General features: G+C 34.0%; 1 protein-coding gene across 4 annotated transcripts in view; it reads left to right on the top strand.

Annotated features, from left to right (window-relative positions):
• LOC114325898 (elongation of very long chain fatty acids protein 4-like) overlaps positions 1-22190 on the top strand; it is a 340992-nt gene that overhangs the window by 301934 nt on the left and 16868 nt on the right. For all 4 annotated transcript variants that reach the window (XR_007698844.1, XM_050654152.1, XM_050654151.1 and 1 more), the window contains 3 exons: positions 1156-1236; positions 15493-15664; positions 22009-22136. Coding sequence is in view for 3 of the 4 variants with exons in the window: in XM_050654152.1 (XP_050510109.1) it covers positions 1156-1236; positions 15493-15664; positions 22009-22136 (381 nt within the window). In the remaining variant the exon portion in view is untranslated. The remainder of the gene's footprint in view (positions 1-1155; positions 1237-15492; positions 15665-22008; positions 22137-22190) is intronic.

The following is a 22190-nucleotide window of genomic DNA, read 5'->3' as shown; positions in this document are numbered from 1 at the left end:
GATAACGACGGTGGTGTTAGGTGCTACCTGGTGCCCAGGGTGTACCCCGTCTCCTGGTGGATATTCTTTACGACCTCCAGAGGCTAATGAACAATATAGTGGAGGGAGGATAATGGAGAAGACTAAGGACTATCAATAACCATCGAGAAACTAAATTTATGGGAATATCAAAAACCTAAAATAATCATGAAAACCTGATAACTAACATACTGCATGCTGCCAACGTCCGCTTCAGATGGTAATGTTTTTTGACCTTACCATGGTCAATTTTTGTAATGTGTTTTTTTTTGTGAGAGTCCTTTGTGCCTGTATTAGATGTTTTTCAATGTAACAACCTAAATTTCACAATCGACAACAATAGTTATTTATGAAACAGTTCGTGAAGTATGCTTTTTGCGAACGCGCGCGATGTTTAGAGCACGAGCGACAGCGGAGCTAGTACTATACATCGCGTAAGTTCGCAAAAAGTACTTCACGCACAGTTTCATACAATATTTTATCTACGATAAACAGATAAAAAAAACTGTAACTCTTCGTCACTGGAATTCATTTCCATTCTACAATTTATAGAACTTTGACATTTAAAAATTCTAACTTCTTTCAAACCACAAAACTGTCAAAACTTTTGTTGTAAATTATTGCTCACATGTCATCACCATGACAACGCGAAAGTTAAGGATATTTGTTTATATAAAAGGGTGCCAAAAAACAGTGCGAAAAAATAAATCCCATTTAAAATACATTGTTACTTAACGCACACTTTAAATCCTTCACGCACTGCTATCCATAATGACAGTTTTCACAAACTAAAAACTTATAATAAAAACTTATACATAATATGAGATAGAATAGATAAATTATTTATCTCTTCTATCTCATATTATGTAAACGAAACTCCTGGGTGAAAGCAGGAGCGTCATTTGACAGGGTCAGGGGGGCATTTGCCCCCTATGACCCTGAAATAAAATGAACGCTTCTTCAGCCTTCAGTAATCCAACTTTGGACATAGGCCTCCCCCAATTCAATCCACTGTTGTCTATTTTATTTTTAATAAAATAAAATTTATTTTATTAATAACTATACGAAGTTTTAAAATAGTCATAAAAAGATAATTTATTTTGATTTAAATTAATTTAAAATCATTATTTTTTCCAGCTATTTACTGCTTCATTCCGCTTGAAATATAATTACTTCTGTGAACCTTGCAGACAGAAATACACAGCTGATGAAATGCAGGTATGTGTGATTTTATAGGTAATAAATTATTTAATTAAATAGTAATCTTGTAAATATAGATCTGCTACTATGAGACGAAGAGAAGATAAATCTATTATGTATTTATTTATTTATTGAAATTGACGTACGTGTGACATCTATGGTCATTAGCACGATTTACAGTTTACAGCTTACATGGTGTATAACACAGGCCTACAGAAAAAAAATTTGTTTTGGTGCCGTGAATCCTTAAGCTGATTTTTACTATATTAGGGGTGATAAATCGAAATACGGATTTCGTTTTTTTGTATCAGCTCTAGTTTTATGGATATGGCAAAATCCGAAATTAGAGCTTTAATATTTGAGATAATGAAGAATGTGCTATTCAAAGGAATGAACATTGTTAATTAAACTTATTCCTCAGTATATATTTGTTGTCCTCACTCTATTATGCCTTATTTATGCAAGAAATAATACTTTATTATCGTTACATTACTATTTTATAAGGAAATAAAACACCTTGGAGAGTATTTTTAAACTTTTAAAATGATAGATTTACCACTTGTAAACCCATTCAGCCTCCATCTAATAATGGCTCATAGCCCATTGACCATGCTTCGCCTACATAGGAAGAAAGCTTCCCCAGATACGTGTGGAAAAACTTAAAGCTGGAATCTTTGATGGACCACAGATCAGACTTCTTACAGAGGATCCGGCTTTTGTGGGGTCAATGAATGAAGTAGAGAAAAAGGCTCGGCTTTCATTTGTGGATATTATGAAAAATTTTCTGGGAAATCACAAAAGTGAAAACTATGCTGAGCTGGTAAACCGTTTGCTGAATGACTTCCAATCACTTGGATGGAATATGAGCATCAAAGTCAACTATCTTCACAGCCACCTGTACCGTTTTGCTGAAAACTTAGATGACACAAGTAATGAGCAAGGTGAGAGACTTCACCAAGAGATAAAAACCATTGAGGACCGCTACCAAGGAAGACGGGGCATGGGCAGCCTATGGAAAACTCAAAGACATCTTCAAAAGCGATATACCAATTTCTTTAAAACGTAAACATGTGACCAATGTGTGTTGCCTGTGGTGACTTTCTCCTTCTTCTTCTTCTTCGTCTAGCAATTCACGTCCACATCTGAACATAAGCCTCTTCAAGTCTTCCTTTCCATTGTTTTTTGTTGTACGCTACTTGTAGCCAATTTTTCCCGGCAGTTCGTTTCAGATCATCTGTCCATCTCATAGGAGGTCTGCCTCTGGGTCTTTTGTGTTCGTATGGTCTCCAGGTTAGAATTCTTCTCTGCCATTTGTTAAGATCGCTCCTAGCTACATGTCCAGCGTATTCCCATTTCAATTTTAGCGATTTTTGTACCACATCGGTGACTTTGGTTTTCTGTCTTATCCATGTGTTTCTTTTTCTGTCCTTAAGTGATATGCCAAGCATTGCTCTTTCCATCGCGTGTTGAGTGACTCTGAGTATGTTCATATTCTTTTTTGTGATTGTCCATGTTTGTGCCCCATATGTTAATATCGGAATAATGCATGCATCAAAAACTTTAGATCTAAGATGTAGTTGAATTTGCTGATTTCTGAGTATATAGTTCAGTTTGCCGAATGCTGCCCATGCTAACTTTCTTCTTCTTTTTATTTCTTCCGTTTGAATTTCCCTATTTAGTATTATTTTTTGTCCTAAGTATATATATTCTTCAACTTTTTCTATAATTTTGTTGTTTATTATTGTCATCCTTTCTTCGGAGTGCATGACTTTTGTTTTGTTTAAATTCATTTTCAGTCCTATTTTAGAAGATTCTGTGTGTAGTTCTGAAAGCATGGTTTGCAGTTCTTGTAGGTCAGTAGCTATCAGGATTATGTCATCCGCAAATCGTAGATTACTGAGATAGCGGCCAATGATGTTTATTCCCTTATATTTCCAATTTAGATTTTTAAAAACGTCCTCCAAAACTAAGGTGAACAGTTTGGGTGATAGAGTGTCTCCCTGTTTGACTCCCCTGTTTAGTGGTACAGGGTTCGTGTATTCATTTTCATTTAGGTAGTATGTAGCTGAAGCAAGCTGTGGTGACTTATGGTGCCGAAACTTTGACATTGATAGCTACAACTTCTAAAATGCTGCCAATAGCTCAGAGGAAACTGGAAAGGTCAATGCTGAGTATATCGCTTCGTGACCGAGTTGGAAATTAAGACTTAGACTAAGAACATGAGTTACCGATGTAATTTCCCGAATTGCCACCCTGAAATGGAACTGGGCCGGGCACGTCGCCCGAATCAGTGATTGGAGGTAGACGAAGAGATTACTTGAGTGGAGGCCGAAATTAGACAAAAGAAGTAGAGGAAGACCCCCTACTCGTTGGACTGACGATCTCAAGAAAATGTCAAGAAATTGGATGCAAAATGCTCAAAATGGAGCACAATTGACAAAAATGAGGGAGGCCTATGTCCAGAAGTGGACGCAAAGGGCTGGAGGAGGATGATGATGATGATGAAATGGCTTAAAATATACGTATTTTTTAATTGTTTGGTTTTTATTTTAATTTAATATATTCATATCAGCATATTCGAATTTTAATGCATAAAAGCTGGCATGATCTACGTTATCTTGAAAACTAGAGCTGATACAGCAAAACTAAGGCCATATTCGGAATCAGCACCCCAAATATACCCAAAATCAGCTTTAAATACTTCGGCACCAAAAACACTGTAGGCCTGTGTAATATTAACAAGAATAACAAACCGCAAAACGCCATAAAAATGAGTGGCGCACATAATATTCCAGCTACAAAAGAGCTGATATGAATATTACGTGGCGCGAAAATGTATTTTTAGTACATTCTTTCATGGTTTTTGCTGTAAATTTTAAAGAACCGCTTGTGCCAATGTTTGCTTTTGCCCTAGGGGTGAATTTCACCCCATCTCGGGGGTGAAAAAATATATGTCTAAGATAAGTCCCGAAATGGATAAACTGACTAATTTTAAGCATTTTTTGTTCTATAGAGTTTTTTCACCAAATCAATACATTTCGAGTTATTTGCAAGTGAATATGTTCATTTTTGAACAAAATAACCACGTTTTTAGACGGTTTTTCGCAAATAACTCAAAACGTAAGCATTTTGTCGAAAAAAATATTCTTAGCAAAACTATATAGCCTATAAAAAAGTGAAAAAACGGTTAAACGGAAAAAAGCTAATGAAAAATAGGTTCATATTCGAAAAAATCCAAATAGAATAATTCAATGTTAAATATTCAAATAATGAAGCACTCTTGGAGAAAAACCTTTCAACTTTTTTAAAGTGTTTAAAAAAAGCTTTATTTCTGTTTTTATAAAAAGTTTCTAGCATCAAATTTAAGCAAGTTACGTTCAAAATAAAGTTGGTCCCTTTTGTTTTGGCAAAAAAAAATCAGGAAGATCACTCCCCAATTAGCAACTTAAATGAAATTAATTGTTACCGCTTCTCAAGTTACTTTACTTATGTTGTGTTTATAAAATCTGTAAGTCTCATCGATTCAAAGTGCTTATTTTTGATAAAATTTGGTTTGAAAATAAAATTTTTAAAAATTTTAAATTTGAAAAAAATTTTTTTTTCAAAATAACTCAAAAATTGTTAGAGATACCAAAAATTTTAAACAATAAAAAAGTCGGCTTTACATTTCTGAATATTTTGTATTCTTTTGTTTTTCTGTAAGACAAAAATTGGTTAAGATTCGGTGTTTGCTAAATTTGCATACACTCGTGATAAGTGAGTCGTTCAAGCCCTTTTAACTACAGCTCTTTCAAAAATACGCACTTTGAACCGATGAAACTTACAGATCATATGATCAATACAAACTCGAGTAAAAAACTTGTGAATTGGTAACAATTAAGTTCATTTGAAATGCTAATTAGGGGGTGATTTTCCCGATTTCTTACCAAAAAAAAAGGGACCAACTTTATTTTGAGCGCAACTTGTTTACTTTTGAAGCTAAAAATTTTTTTTAAAACAAAAATAACCATTTTTTTTAAACACTTTAAAAAAGTTAAAATGAATTTTCCCCAAATAAGTGCTTTGTTTTTTGGTTACGGCACGTTAAAATATTCGATATTTGGAATTTGACGAATATGAACCTATTTTTCATTAGCTATAACTAGATTTAGGCAAATATGCAAATAAAAAGGTATGACCTATGCGCATAAATATGCAGTATTTTACCCAAAAACATGCACGTTTATCTAGAAAATATGCATGTAACTAAAAATATATATTTACAGTATTTTTTTATTTACAAACATATTTATAATATCTCCACATGGTGTATTAAGTAACATGTATATGTTTTAATAACTAAGCTAATTAATTAAATATTTAAGTATTTAAGTATTTTAACAAATAAATAATTGATATTATTTCGAATTGTGGTAACAATAAATAATTATCAAAATGCTGTTCAAAATTTTCTAACAAATACTTATGGCTTCTATCTGATTACATAGAAAAACTTCTTTCGATATTAACTGATGTAATTGGGGCATTGTTCAAATTTACGATAATAGTTGGTTGTAAATACTAAGTGCTTCGAAAAAGTCCCATCTAGTAATACTTGAACCACTTGAGAAAGAATCTGGCAATAACCACTGTTTTTTTTCCATGGTTGCTTTAAATTTTGGAAAAATTTCCTATCCAATATGTACCTATTACTTTTAACGTTTTGAAATAATGACTCAAATTCTTTTATTTAAAATGTACTGTCTAACAATGATGATTATTTGGAGGATTCTAATTGAGTAATAGTTTTCTGAACAAAACTACAGTTTGATTTTATGAATGATACCACGACACTGAACTGTTTATTTGCAGCATTTTCAAAGCACAATAATTATTCACAATTACGAAGATATTTTACAACAAAAGCGAAATGGGCCGTCAAAATAAAAAATTTTACCTAGAGATATAAACTGGCTGATTTTGGAACATTTGTAACCAAAACGTGACAAAACTGTGTACATAATAATAAGCCGCTCTTTTATTAGTTACTACATTCAGGTACACAAAATTTGAATATGTACCAAGAGATTATAAAATAAAATTAAATATTGAGATTTCCAAGGTACTTGTTACAGTAATATCAAAATATAGGTATGTATAGTTACAATCAAAATTTAAAATTATATGCACTTAATGCACACTTATATAAAAATATGCAAAATTGGAAATTTTTGGGTTTTTTATGCATTATATGCAAAATATGCAATTTGCATATTTGCCTAAGTCTAGCTATAACTCTGCTTCTACTAGGTATAGTGACCTAATATATACACCATGTTTTTTACTTTTTTACGTGCTATATTTTTGATACGAATTTTTTTTCGACCAAATACTTACTTTTTGATTTATTTGCGAAAAACCGTCTGAAAACGTGGTTATTTTGTAGAAAAATTAACGTATTCCCTCGCAAATAACTCAAAAAGTATTAACTTGGTGAAAAAACTTTATAGAACAGAAGTTGCTTAGAATTAATTAGTCATTTTATCTATTTCCGGACTTATTTCGAACATATATTTTTCATCCCCAAAAGGGGGTGAAACTCACCCCTAGGGCAAAAGCACACATCGGCACAATATCACTTAATTTCTTTGACTTGTCTATGTCTATGCCAAATTTCATGTCAATCCAATCGGTTCTTTAAAATTTAGAGGTTTTGCAATATTTTACCTTTAAAGAACGTACTATTTCATGTTGATGGAAAATAAAATTCTAGTTTTATTTTGAAAGATTTTTCCATTATATTTGCTAAATATGTGGCAAAACGCCCCACAAAAGAGTAACTTTGATACAGTTTGCATTTTCAAGCTTTTTGTGGCGTGTTTTACTCCAAATTTAGCAAAAAATGAAAAAATCTTTCAGAATAAAATTATACTTTTATTTTTAATCAAAATGAAAATACATTTTGGCGCCACGGAATATTCATATCAGATCTTTTGTAGCTGCAATATTGTGTGCGTCACTCATTTTTACGGCGTGTAGCGGTTTTTTATTCTCAGGAGTTTTTCCAAGTTTTTATAAATTAGGTAAATGTATGAACTTTCTTGCTGAATGCAAGAATGCAGGGAAGAAGACCTGTTGGAAGACCTAAAAAGAGATAAGAAGACGAAGTCGATGAGGATGCCAGGAACTTCCTGGGAACGCGTTCATGGAAAAGAACAGCGGTAAATCGAAATGATTGGAGAAGCTTGTTGAAGGAGGCCAAGGCTCGATTTGGGCTGTAGTGCCATTGGACGGATCGATGAACTTTCATGTAATGTTTCTCGATTACACGTTAAGCATTATAAAGTGTCACCTTGTCTCATTATCGTCCAAATGATCTAGTGGTTACGACACTAAACTTGTGATAGGCCAATCCGAGTTCACATCCCAGCCATCCCAATACTTTGTTTTCACTAGTAATACCACTAGAGGTCAAATTATTTCCGGAAATTTTTTTGAGATCATGAATATTTTGAAAATTTCCCGAGTCGCAGACGAGGGAAATTTTCTAAAAATATTCATGATCAAAAAAAAATTTCCGGATATTAATTTGACTTCGCGTGGTATTCGGTAAGAAAATTCCACACCAAATTTGCATTTGAAAATCCAAAGCTGCATGAACAGATTAACAGCGCGCCATAGCTTTGTCAGCAATTATTTAGGCTTTCAAATTCGTAATTTCTACTCATTGTAGTTGCATGGGAATACCATTTCAAGATAGAAAATAGTATATTCTTCAATTTTACATAAGTTTTGAGTAACTACAAGTGACAGAAAATTATTTTTTGGCGTTTTTAAAACTAAACTACGCAAAATTGAAAGTACTTAATGGGAAAAAGGTAAATAAATTAGTGTCTAAATATTATATATATTTTATTAGACATAGAAACTTAATTGAAAACATTCAAAGTCCTGCATTTTCGCCATTAAGAAGAGAGCAGGTGTCCGAAGAATATAGAAAACATCTTAGCTTTGTAACTAAAATGAATCAAAACTAAATTATGTAAACAAATAAAACCAGTCTGTCAAAAATGTTCTGTTATTGTAAACGTCAAAAAATTTCCACTATAATTCGCTGTTGGGTACCCCACGAGCAAAAAATTTCCGATAAAATACCTCCGTTGCCATGGTGATCTGTCAAAATAACGTATTTTGATTGGTTCAAAATTACAGGTGTGGAATTTTCAATATAATTATTTGTGTGCATCGAATACACACTAGATTTTTTCTATTCGAAATATATTGAAAAAAATATTGTGATGGCTGACAAAATGAACTCGTCTTGCCCGATCAAATTTAGTGTCGTAAGCACTACAACTAGAACATTTCGGTGATAATGGTTAAATGGATTATAGTTTGGAGCTCGATAACTTCTATACTGAATTCGCTCTACCGAGATTCACTTTGACACATTTGGAATAGGAAACATACAACACAAAAATTCCTACCTCGCACTATTAACTGCTAAAATCAACTTAATCTTTCATTAAAAAAAGAAGAATTATTAGAAATAGTGGGAGTGTCTACTAATCTCATAAAATTTTGTGGAGTTTATTTCTACAAAATATTTTTATTTTGTACAATAAATAATTTTCTCATTTGGAATAAAATCTTTGTAAAAGGTATAAAATTTATTAAAATCCCTAAAGGGCTACATCAGAACAAAACGTTTTCGATTTTATTACAAAATCATCATCAGTGTAAGACCTAAAAGTAAGTATAACCTATTTTATTAATGTAAAATTGATATTTAAATTCTGACTAAGGTTTAAAACAAGCGGTTATACTCACAGTCTGGATGCTAGCTGAGTCACCAAAGAAATATAGGGGTAATAACCCTTCAAATATAAAATTTATGCTTTACAGATGCATATTTACTTAAAATGCCTTGTGATGGGCAAATGGCAACAGGAATAATGCCCTAAGGTAAGGTATTTAACTTCCCAACATGTGGGATGCAAAAAATTGAGTTTCTCATTTGTTATCAATACATTATAATGGTGTAAATAAATAATTATTGATTGGCGTAAGGTTTATGTTATTTTTATGTCAGTTTACTATTAATAATATTGGCTATGAGCAGGTGCGTTGGTTGTGCAGTAATTTCCAGTCATTTCTGACAACTGAACTTTCCAAAAAAGAAATTACTAACGTCAGTGTCAAAGCGAATCTCGATAGAGCGAATTTAGTATACAGGGTGAGGCAAATAAAGGTCCTATTAGAAATATCTCGAGAACTAAAGGCAACAGAATCATGAAAATTTAAATTAAGGGGTTTTGAAGAGTCATCTGTATAATGAAAATATTTTCATCTATTTGCTACTTCCGGTTATACCGGAAGTTGCTTATAACTTCGTTTTTTTTTAATGTGACACCCTGTATATTTTTACAGTAAAATATGAGGTTTTGTAATGTTATACATGGTATTTTAAAAGATAATTACGTTTTTTTATTAATTTCGTAGCAATATTCACACCCTGTAGAATTGTAGTAGTTTGACATCTAAAACTTACTTAGGTTCAAATGATTTTTAATATAGTCTACTATTGTTAACAATTATTAGTATAGCTAAATTTTTAATTTTGGTATACAGGGTTGGTCGAAACTCGGAATGAGTATTTTCTGAGTTTTCTTAAATGGAACATTCTGTATTTTAGTATTGTAATGAAATGATATTTTATGGTATTTTTTTATTTCTTAAGCATTCCCTATACCTAACTGCTTTAATTTTTGCTTAATTGTTAATCGGCCCAACAATTTTAACTACGTAGGTATTTTGATAGCTAAACCATTATTGGTAATTTTAACGATCAGTCTGGATTAATATGTATTTATTTCTGGAAAATTATTTGTGATTGAATATTTTCACGGCCAACCTAATAAAATTTTACGTATTTTTTGTTGCAGTTAATGTTTAGCTTGAATCACCTTTACCTCACAGATTAAAGCAGTTAGGTATAGGGAATACTTATAAAATAAAAAAGTACTATGAAATATGATTTCATTACAATACTAAAATACAGGGTGTTACACTCTGTATTTAGAGACACCATTTAAGAAAACTCAGAAAATATTCATTGCGAGTTTCGACCAACCCTGTATACTAAAATTTCAAAATTAGCTATACTAATCATTCTTAATAATAATAGACTATATTAAAAATCACCTGAACGTAAGCAGAGTTTTTAATGTCAAACTATTACAATTCTACAGGGTGTGAAAATTGCTACGAAATTAATAAAAAAACGTAAATATCTGTTAAAATACCCTGTATAATATTACAAAACCTCATATTTTAAGGAAGAAGATATTGAGGAGAATCCAAAAATGTAAAAATACACAGAGTGTCTCATTTAAAAAAACGAAGTTATAAGCAACTTCCGGTATAACCGGAAGTTGCAAAGAAATGAAAATATTTTCATTTAATATATCATCCTTTAAAACCCCTTTATTCCAATTTTCATGATTCTGTTGCCTTAGTTCTCGAGATATTTCTAATAGGCCAGTTATCTGCATAACCCTATATATGGCTTAACCAATTTTGATCACTAAACATGAGTTAAAAAGGGTATTGACAAGTAGTGTCTGATGCATCTACGGTCAAATATGATAACTGAAGGTTTTATAGGATTTAGTGAGCTTTAAAAACGGTTTTTTCCCATAGGAACTGGATTTGGTCATATTTATGAGGCCTATAACTTAAAAATTCGAATTTTCCTAGATATAAGGCATTTACAGTTAGACACGCCTAAAGTCCTCCTACAAATGCTCAGTTATTGGCACAATTCGTAGGTTGAAATTTTGAGTAATTGTCGAACAACCAAAATTTTCAAAATTAAATTTTTCAGTGTTTTTGGCTATACTGAGCCGTGTGTATGTCCGATCCTGACCAATTAGGCACCATTTCAAAGCTTACTCAACGCTATTTATTTGGTGTATCTGCCGTTTTTCTGTCTCTCTTTGAACCTAAGATATATACTCCCAAAAAATATGCCATTTTGTACCTACCCAGTTCTCTTGCTGGCTTATGGGTGGTCAAAAGTCACAAACTACACCGGTTCTGAATCGTCCCTGACCCCCTCTTGCAACACAGAAACAAAAATTCAGATCGTTGTAACTTTTCCACACACATACATACAGTTGAGTTCCTGAATCTTTACCCGTGCGTCATCATTTAAAGCATACGAAATAAGTCGATGATAAGTCGGAAATTGAAATTTACTAAACGCAACAGCAAGTGACAGTAAGTGACTTGCTGTTGCGTTTAGTAAATTTCAATTTCCGACTTATCCTCGACTTATTTTGTATGCTTTAAATTATTCAGAGATTCAACCTTACATGGCAGAGTTTAGGTGACAGAGTTGTCACCTAAACTCTGCCATGTAAGGTTCTACCTACAATTTCCCAACCAATATGGTTGATGTCATGTGATGCCAGGGGTTAATCTGGAAATATTTTTAACATCCTTTAAAATCGGATAATATAATGTAACCCCAACTGTTTAAAACCAATTTAAGAGTTTTTACCCGTATATTTTGGTGGCTTAACGCATGTAAACCTGTGATAACAATGATGATAATATTGATTCCGAAAACGTTTTGTTGTGATACATCCCTTTTTAGGGATTTTAAATATACCTTTTACAAGATAAGGTTTTTATTTCTTGCGATTTATGGTATACAGCCAGTACAGGAATTTTTCCTTGTGATATTCTCCAAGAACTATTCAGGGCGGCTGTAAATAGGATTAAATATGCAAATGTAATGGCCAACGTCCTTAATGATACGGCACCGTAAGAAGAAGAAGAAAAATGTCATGAACATATTGGACAAGAGGATGGTTGGTGGATAGAGTATTATAGGAGATTATAGAGGAAAGTGAATCAGTGCACCAAAATTTGGGAATAAGTAGGTCATGACGTACCTAAGTAAAATCTATAGGGGCTCAACGCTGCGTGGCCGACAAAGTGGTGGGGGTAGGGGTGAATATAAAAAATATAACGGGTTTTTGGCGACGTTCGTGTTTGAGATAGTGCACCAAAATTTGGGTATAAGTAGACCATGACATAAATAATTAAAATCCCCAGAGCCGGAAACCAGAGTGGGGAAGGAAGGTAGTTATAAGGGGTGAAAATTCCGTTTTTTATTATTTTTTTGCGACGCTCATGATCGAGATAGCGCGCCAAAATTTGGGAATAAGTGTAGGTCATGACGTAACTAAGTAAAATCTCCAGGAGTGGAACGCTGCGTGGTCGACAAAGGGGTGGGGCAGGGGTGGGGCAGGGGTGAATATAAAAAAATATAAGGGGTTTTTTGCGACGTTCGTGATTGAGGTAGTGCACCAAAATTTGGAAATAAGTATACCATGACATAACTAAGTAATATCCCCAGAGGCGGAAACCAGAGTGGCGGACGAGTGTAGTTATAAGGGGTAAAAGTCGCGGTTTTTATTTTTTTTTTGTGGCGCTCATGATGGAGATTGTGTACCAAAATTTGGGAGTAAGTAGGTTATGACGTAACTAAGTGAAATCTTCAGGGGCGGAACGCTGCGTGGGGGACAAATGTTGTGCCGGGTCACAAAAAAAAATAATACACACTGCGACTTTGACCCCTTAAAACTACCCTCATCCCCAACTCTGGTTTCCGGCTCTGGGGATTTTACTTAGCTAAGTCATGGTCTACTTATTCCCAAATTTTGGTGCACTATCTCTATCACGAACGTCGCACAAAACCCTTTATATTTTTTATATTCACTATATCTCAATCTAGCACGTCGCAAAAAAACCCTTATATTTTTTATATTCACACCTACCCCTACTCCTTTATCAGCCAAGCAGCGTTCCACCCCTGAAGATTGTACTTATTTACCTCATGACCTACTTATTCCCGAATTTTGGTGCACTATCTCGATTATGAGCGTCACAAAAAAAATAATAAAAACGGCGAATTTGACCCTTTATAGCTACCCTCATGCCCAACTCTGGTTTCCGGCTCTGAGGATTTTACTTAGTTATGTCATGGTCTACTTATTCCCAAATATTGGTGCACTCTGTCAATCACGAACGTCGCAAAAAAACCCCTTATATTTTTTGTATTCACCCCTGCCCTACCCCTTTGTCGGCCACGCAGAGTGCCACCTCTGGAGATTTTACTTAGTTACGTCATGACCTACTTATTCCCAAATTTTGGTGCACTCTCTCGATCATGAGCGTCACAAAAAAAAATAATAAAAACGGCGACTTTGACCCCTTATAACTACTCTTATCCCCAACTCTGGTTTCCGGCTTTGGGGATTTTACTTAGTAATGTCATGATCTACTTATTCCCAAATTTTGGTCCACTATCTCTATCACGAACGTCGCACAAAACCCTTTATATTTTTTATATTCACCCCTACCCCCACCCCTTTGTCGGCCACGCAGCGTTCCGCCCCTAGAGATTTTACTTAGTTACGTCAAGACCTACCTATTCCCAAATTTTGGTGCACTATCTCGATCATGAGCGTCATAAAAGAAATAATAAAATCCGCGACTTTGACCCCTTATAACTACCCTCGGCCCCCACTTTAGTTTCCGGCCGTTGGTGAAAGTCATGTACACAACTAATTCAACATATCCCCGTATAGTTTTTCCATATTACTTATCACGCACAAAATCCGCTTCTATCTCTCCGACTAATGTTGTTGAGCGTATTTGAAAATATGTACGTCAGATAGGTACCGCAACGAGAAATTTTATAGAGTTCGATAGGCGGTTGTATAATGATTACAGAATATCCAACTCTACTTTCAATCTTTGAAGCGTCAGTATAAAGAACTATGTTATAACTATGTTCTTGTTGATCAGCTCTAGAAAGACAATTATTATTTATTAATGTATTAATACTGGTATCTTTTTTGTTAAATTTGGTGACGAAAATACCATGATGTGGGAGTATGTTGGGCAAATAGGCGTTATTGTAGAGTGGTAGAGTTCTGGTTTCAGACAAATCTTCTTCTTCTTCAAGTGCCATCTCCGCGACGGAGCTCGGCAATCATCATAGCTATTTGGACTTTGGAGACGGTTGCTCTGAATAGTTCAACGACTGTAGAAGCCTAGGAAAAAGATGAATAATTAAGTTATATCGTGGGTTTTTATGGGGTTGATGTGATGAATTAAGTAAAGGATATACTGGGTTGGATGGGTTTTGGTGCACTATCTCGATCATGAGCGTCATAAAAGAAATAATAAAATCCGCGACTTTGACCCCTTATAACTACCCTCGGCCCCCACTTTAGTTTCCGGCCGTTGGTGAAAGTCATGTACACAACTAATTCAACATATCCCCGTATAGTTTTTCCATATTACTTATCACGCACAAAATCCGCTTCTATCTCTCCGACTAATGTTGTTGAGCGTATTTGAAAATATGTACGTCAGATAGCTAGTACCGCAACGAGAAATTTTATAGAGTTCGATAGGCGGTTGTATAATGATTACAGAATATCCAACTCTACTTTCAATCTTTGAAGCGTCAGTATAAAGAACTATGTTATAACTATGTTCTTGTTGATCAGCTCTAGAAAGACAATTATTATTTATTAATGTATTAATACTGGTATCTTTTTTGTTAAATTTGGTGACGAAAATACCATGATGTGGGAGTATGTTGGGCAAATAGGCGTTATTGTAGAGTGGTAGAGTTCTGGTTTCAGACAAATCTTCTTCTTCAAGTGCCATCTCCGCGACGGAGGTCGGCAATCATCATAGCTATTTGGACTTTGGAGACGGTTGCTCTGAAAAGTTCAACGACTGTAGAAGCCTAGGAAAAAGAGGAATAATTAAGTTATATCGTGGGTTTTTATGGGGTTGATGTGATGAATTAAGTAAAGGATATACTGGGTTGGATGGGTTAGAAGAAATCGCAGCAGCATATGACAGGAGAAAATTTTCTCGAATGAGCCATAGAGAAGGACTTCTGTTGGACTGAAACGGAAGGCTCCAAGACAAAACTGTCATTTTTAACAGAATAACTAAAAATAGAAAACCTTTCAGTTGAATAATAGAATAATGAATGATACTCATGTATAAACCTGATCCAAAAATGTATTTATTCGAGTAATTGGTTCAACAAGTAATTAAACATTTTCCTTATTGCGTCACTCATGCTGGCTTCCTGGATATTTTGTATTAAATATTGTAATTCAGCAGTTTTAACTTAATATTTAGAATACAATAATTCTATTTTTTCTAATCTAAATTGTGATTTTTAATTTTTAGATTGCAGATGCAGTTTGGTGGTACTATTTTTCTAAACTTTTAGAATTCTGTGATACTCTTTTCTTTATATTAAGAAAAAAGAACAATCAACTGTCGTTCTTACATGTGTACCATCATTCTACTATGTTCGCCTTTTGGTGGATTGGAATTAAATGGGTGCCCAGTGGTTCTAGTAAGTATAATTCTGTTGTTTGATGTTTTAATATAATACATTATGTGCCATGATGGGAGGCTTTTTTGCTGTAAAAATGCTATTTGAGAGATGCAGGGGTGTAAATTGTGATATATACGTGTGCTTTATAGATTACCAGACAGCATTTGACAGAGTAAAAACATGACAAATTAATAACTCTAATGCAAGAAATTGGAATTTACAAGAAAGATCTGAGAATTATCAGAAACACGTATTACAATCAAACGGCCAAAATCAAAATAGAAGACCAGTTAACTGATAAAATTGCAATAGAACGAGGAGTACGACAGGGCTGTATTTTATCTCCACTACTATTCCATAATACTCCATATACTGATTTGAATGCCACACTTAAAATTCAGCTACAAAATAAATGGCAAGAACTGTATGACAGCAAACAAACAGGATTAAATTATAAATCATGTCAAGTTCAAATCCCAAGGCTAAGATGGTTCCACAACCAAAACAATAGGGATTTTGTTATTACTATTTACAGAATAAGAACAAATCATGCAATGTCACCTAGCTATAGATATAAAATTGGTTTAGTTGATCACCTCATGCTTATGTGGTGAATTGGGAGACTTAACACACATTATACTTGATTTCCATCAAGTAGTGAAAGCACAGATAAATTTTATAGTAAAGTAATTAATAACAAAATTTGCTTGCCGGTTAATTTAAACTGTATAATTTTCAATAAGAATATTAATATACTGAATTGTTTATATAATCACTCAAAGAGGTCCAAAATGAAATTGTACATTGCTAACAATGTCTTCCATAGCAATTCTGCAAATAATTCCATTTTATAACACAAAACATAAAATTGCACACATTAACTTTTACCAAATTAATAATTTATCCAGTATATAATCGTGAAGAAGGATGATTTTTTTTAATTAAAAAAATATGTATGTGTGTTTATTTGTTTATATATATGTATGTATGTAGGTATGTGTTTATATATTTATGTGTACGTATATGTGTACTTATATTATATCTAGGTATAATATATTTTTATTATGTTAGTTAAATATATGTAAATGTTTTATACTTATAGCATATATTCTAGTTATGTAATATTATATTTAAATGTAAGAATTGTCTGGCTAATTGGTCTTTACCAAAGCCATCAAATTAAATAAAAAAACGGATGATGATTTTTGACCATATGGTACCAAGATATAGGTTTAAAGTACTTTAAGAAGTAGATATTTGCAGACAAAAGGGATAGGGCAGAATAAAGACCTAGACCTTAGGGTATAGCTGGTACACAGACCAATAAAGAGGAGGGTAAACATTTCTCCTCCACTAAGAATATACTCTGTATTGCAGGCAGATATTTTTGCAATTTTTTCAGTGTGCAAGAGAATTTATCATATAGATTCAAATAGCTAAATAGCCAACTCTACAGACTGGCGGAACATAACATGGTCACACTGGAATAGGTTTAGGTAACCGGAGAATACACAGCAGGAAACGAAAGAGCTGATAGCTGATACACTTGCATCAGCTACAAAATATTTCGGTCCAGACACGACGCAGTGAGTGCCAAAAATCATCTTCTGCGAACAGAAAACAGCCTGGATACAAATAAAAGTGGCAAAATGAATATTGGGCGGACATGTGCTAATTAGTGTTGCCCAAATGCAAGACCAATACGAGACTTAGACAGTCTTGGTCTTGGTCTTGCGCCAGTACACCTGGTCTTGGTCTTGGTCTTGGTATTGCGCTCCCGGTCTTGGTCTTGGTCTTGGTCTTGGTATTCCAGCAAGAGTCTTGCAAGTCTCGCAGTTGCCTATTAGCCTATTAAATATATTTGAACAACGTGACAGAGATGTACATTTTAAGCTAGAATATCATAGCCATAGTAAAGATCAGCCAAATTAATAAATATCTAGACCAGCGGTTCTCAATTTGGGGTGCATGTACCACTGGTGGTACATATCATTATTTGCGGTGGAACACAAAACGCAAACATAGCTAAAATCAGCACCACAATTATTATTATACTTAATTAGATTACCTAGCTAGATACCTATTTCAGTTAGTTGGTAACAAAAATAATAAAAAGTATTTTGTGGTTCATGACTCAAAAAGATTGAGAATTACTGATCTAGACAACTGATACCGGGTGGAGTTTGAACCCATGATCTAAGGGATCCGTGCCTATGTTCTAACTAAATAAAGTTTATTAGAAACTTATATATTTTATTATATTAATACAGTGTAGAAAATCCATATCCATGAACGGCATTCTGTGGGACCTGACAATATCTAAAGCGAACAAACAGCTCATATACAATAGCATACTGAAAAGTATAATCACATATGGCAGTGAAGTTTGGCCACTGAAACAAAGAACGGAGAAAATGCTACTAGTAACAGAAATGGACTTCTGGAGAAGAGCAGCAGGCAAATCAAGAAGAGATCGGATACCAAATGAGAGAATACGAGAAATGATGGGAGTCACACATACAATAATTGATGACATAAAAATAAAACAACTAGTATGGTACGGCCATGTACAGAGAATGCCAGATGACAGGATCCCTAAGCAGATTTTGGCATGGACACCACAAGGTAGAAGAAAAGAGGAAGGCCGAGAAGAAGCTGGAGGGAGGGAATTGAAAAAGAACTGGAGGAAAGAGAAATTCCTCCAGGTCTATGGTTAAACAGAGAAGAATGGCGGTTAGGAGTCGGAAGGCGTCGAAGAACGCTGTAAACCGATAGTAATAGTAGTAGTAGTGTATTTTATTATCCAATATAAGCGAATGTAATGTCCTATATAAGCGAAAATATGAGGTTATCGTTGTAATTTAAGTATTTTATAAATGCTAGAATATTCCACAGCGTGATGCTAGAGCTCTGTGAAAAAACACACTTTTATTGGTACACCCGGTCTACAGTGACAATAATAATTGACCTGTCTAGCAACAATAATATTACAGCGGTATTTATAAAAATAAGACAATACATATGAAAAAAAAAATCACTTAAATCGAACAACAGGCTTAGGAAATTCAAGACATTAACAACGACCTGTTTTTATGGTGGTGAGTAAATTTTTTAAAGAAGTGTATATCGTTAATTTCGGTATTTTATTTACACTGTTCCTTTGTCTCGTTATCATACTTTTAAATAATAGTCGCGCTGTTTCGGCAAATTTTCTGTAACTCAGTGATCTCATAGCATAGGTCATAGCACATTCAGCAAAAACAATACATAATACATACTATTCTTTATACCGATAAGATTAAATTTGTGGTGTTTAAATTCCTAGAAAAGTAATAATGACAAAAATTAATTACTTATTAGGTATATTTTTTATCAGCAAGGTGACATATTTTTAAAAAGTTTGGATACGATATTTGATATTATTATCGGCGTCGCAAACAAGAATGTTATGTTATGATTAGAAGGCGACTATTCTCATAATAGGTCTGGATCCCGCTCATGAAAAAAAAGTTGATTAATAGCAAGCTGAAAATTTGTTAATAACTTAAGGCTGTCTAGTCGGACAAACTTTGATATATGGGAACACTGCAACAGGGGAAGTTTTAATTGTGGAACAGGTTAAAAATTTGGAACGGTCAGACCACGAAAACGTCACATGTATTTTGTCCGACAGAACTTCCAATTGATTTGTTACCCTTTCATTAAACTTTCATGCAAAAATTAGATTGCAATTTATCACCTGTCATAATTCCTGTCATTTGACATGTTCTACGTGTTCCACTCATTATCATGCCCATTTGGTGATAAATAGCAGCCTGATTTTTACATGAGAGTTTAATGAAAGGGTAACAAATCAATTTTAAGTTCTGTCGGACAAAATACATGTAACGTTTTCGTGGTCTGACCGTTCCAAATTTTTACACTGTTCCACAATTAAAACTTCTCTGTTCCAGTGTTTCCATATATCAAAGTTTGTCTGATTAGACACCCTTAAGCTATTAACAAATTTTCAGCTTGCTATCAATCAACTCTTTTTTTGATACGCGGGATCCAGACCTATAACCCGGACAACTAATTTCAGAGAAGCCGTCTGATGGGAAGGGAAGTACAAAATATTTTATTTTTACATTGTAATAATGACCTGAGTACGTGTCAAATGTGTCAAGTGTTCTTTAAATGTATATTTTGAATCGCTATGTATGTTTATGGTATTGTTCGTAGTGAACATAAGTCCAATTTTCAAAATTTTTGTTACAATTTTTTTTTGTTTCTCGTAAAGTATGTATGAATGTAGCCGAACTAATATACATACTCCCTAAAACGACCCTCAGTTCTAACTGCAAGACGCAAGAATCTCGCAGGCTAAGTCTTGTTCTTGCTCAAGTCTTGCACGGTAAGTTTTGGTCTTGGTCTTGCTAAAATTAGGCGGTCTTGTTCTTGGTCTTGGTCTGGCGAAAACGCAAGAACAAGACCAAGACTGCAAGACCAAGACCGATTTTGGGCAACACTAGTGCTAATAGGACTAAAAAAACTGCTGACAACAAACTGGGATTAGCTCAGACTGTTTTACTGGACGTTCTCCAGAAAAGGAAGACCTGCATATATTGGGTCTGTTTTATTGAAATATAAGCTGCATTATATAAACCAGAGGACCTGAAACTGTCAACAAGTTCTTGTATGGCTGACCATGCTCTAGTAGAGCTTTATGAGCTGGTATAGAATCCTAATACCAGAGGAACAATAATAATAAAAAGTGTAAAAATATTGGCATTTGCAGATGATGTTGATATCATAGCTAGAAGCAAAAGAAAAATGATAGAAGCATTTAATGCGATAGAAAGAGCGGCACAAAACAATGAAGGCCAGCAAATCTACAGGCCAAAGAGACCTACAGAATCTGACAATAGGAGACTATATCATCGAAAGCGTAAAATTTTTTACGTACAGTAGAGCGTCGATTATCCGAACTAATTTGGGGACATGAGTGTTCGGAAAACCGATTTGTTCGGATAATCGAACTATATTGAGATTGTCATACATATTTATCCACAAGTGAATAAAAACCATATTTATATAACTGTATAGCAATAATAGCAATTAAACAAAAAAGTGCAGTCTTTGCAACAACATATTTTTGGATGCACAAAAGAAGAAAATTGAAGATATTTTAAGCGTTAATTACTAACGCTTGCTCAGTACTCGAGTGCGGGGCGCGGGAGTCGGGAGTTCGGATAACCGGTCGTTCGATTGATCGACATTCGGATAATCGACGCTCTACTGTATCTAGGTTCACTAGTTACCACAGATAACAATGTCAGCGAAGAAGTTAAGAGAAGAATACATATTGCTAATAAAACATACTATAATGGACTAATTAAACATCTGAGATCTAACAACATTACGAGAAAAACCAAATGCAAAATATACAAAACCCTGATAAAACCGGTCCTTATATATGGATCAGAGATATGGACACTGTCGAAAAGCGATGAGAGCTTATTAGGTACGTTTGAACGAAAAATCCTCAGACACTGGTTTTTAATGACAAATAACTTTTCATAATAAAATTTTTTGATATTTTAAAATATAAAGGTAGTTTGCTCTTGAGCGAAATTCATATTTTTTGACATACCTCTTATACTGTTGACAAAATTTGATATCTGATGATTGCATCTTAGGTTTTAGACTATGCAGAGCACTTTATAAAGAATGACTTTTTTTCGTAAAATTGATATTAAAAAAGTTTCCCATATGGTTCCAAGTTACGCAGACACCCTGTATAAGGGGGTGAAAGAAAATAACGTATGGCACAGAAGATAAAATTTTGAACTGTACGCAGCATACACGAACCCTACGTCATAACATCCATAAAGATCGGACGTCTGCGCTGGATGGGCCATGATGAACGAATGTTGGAGACCGAAACACCAAAACACATAATGAAGCAAACACCAGTAGGGAGAAGGTCAAAGGGAAGACCCAAACTTAGATACACGGAACAAGTGGAACAAGATCTGAAAACACTTGAGATTACCCACTGGAAGAACAAAGCAAGGAACAGAACAGAATGGCGGAAAATCCTAGAACAAGCCAGCACCCAAAAAGGGTTGTCGAGTTACTGATGATGATGATGATGATAGAATCCTAAAATAAGTGCCATAAAAAACTTGAAGATCTACAATATACTACGACCCGTTTACAATAGTCGGCTTCCATAAAAAGAAAAAGACTAAATAATCAAAATATCAGAACAACATCTTTATTCTTTATCTCAAAAATTCTAATATTGGGTTGGGAGATTATTTTTTAAATCAACGCTTAAAACCAATATGTATATTTATGATTTTTTTTTCTATTTGCAGCCTTCTTACCTGCCATGGTCAATTCTGGAATACATGTTTTGATGTATGCTTACTACGGACTCTCAGTATTTGGTCCCAAAGTTGCTCAATATTTATGGTGGAAGAAATATTTAACGATACTTCAACTGGTATGTATTATTACTGGTATATAGTTTACTAGTATATAGATACTTCAACTGGTA

The sequence above is a fragment of the Diabrotica virgifera genome, chromosome 6 (assembly GCF_917563875.1).
Source record: "Diabrotica virgifera virgifera chromosome 6, PGI_DIABVI_V3a".
NCBI lineage: Eukaryota > Metazoa > Arthropoda > Insecta > Coleoptera > Chrysomelidae > Diabrotica > Diabrotica virgifera.
Note: the sequence above shows the minus strand (reverse complement) of the source record. Positions and strands in the feature narration are given on the sequence as shown.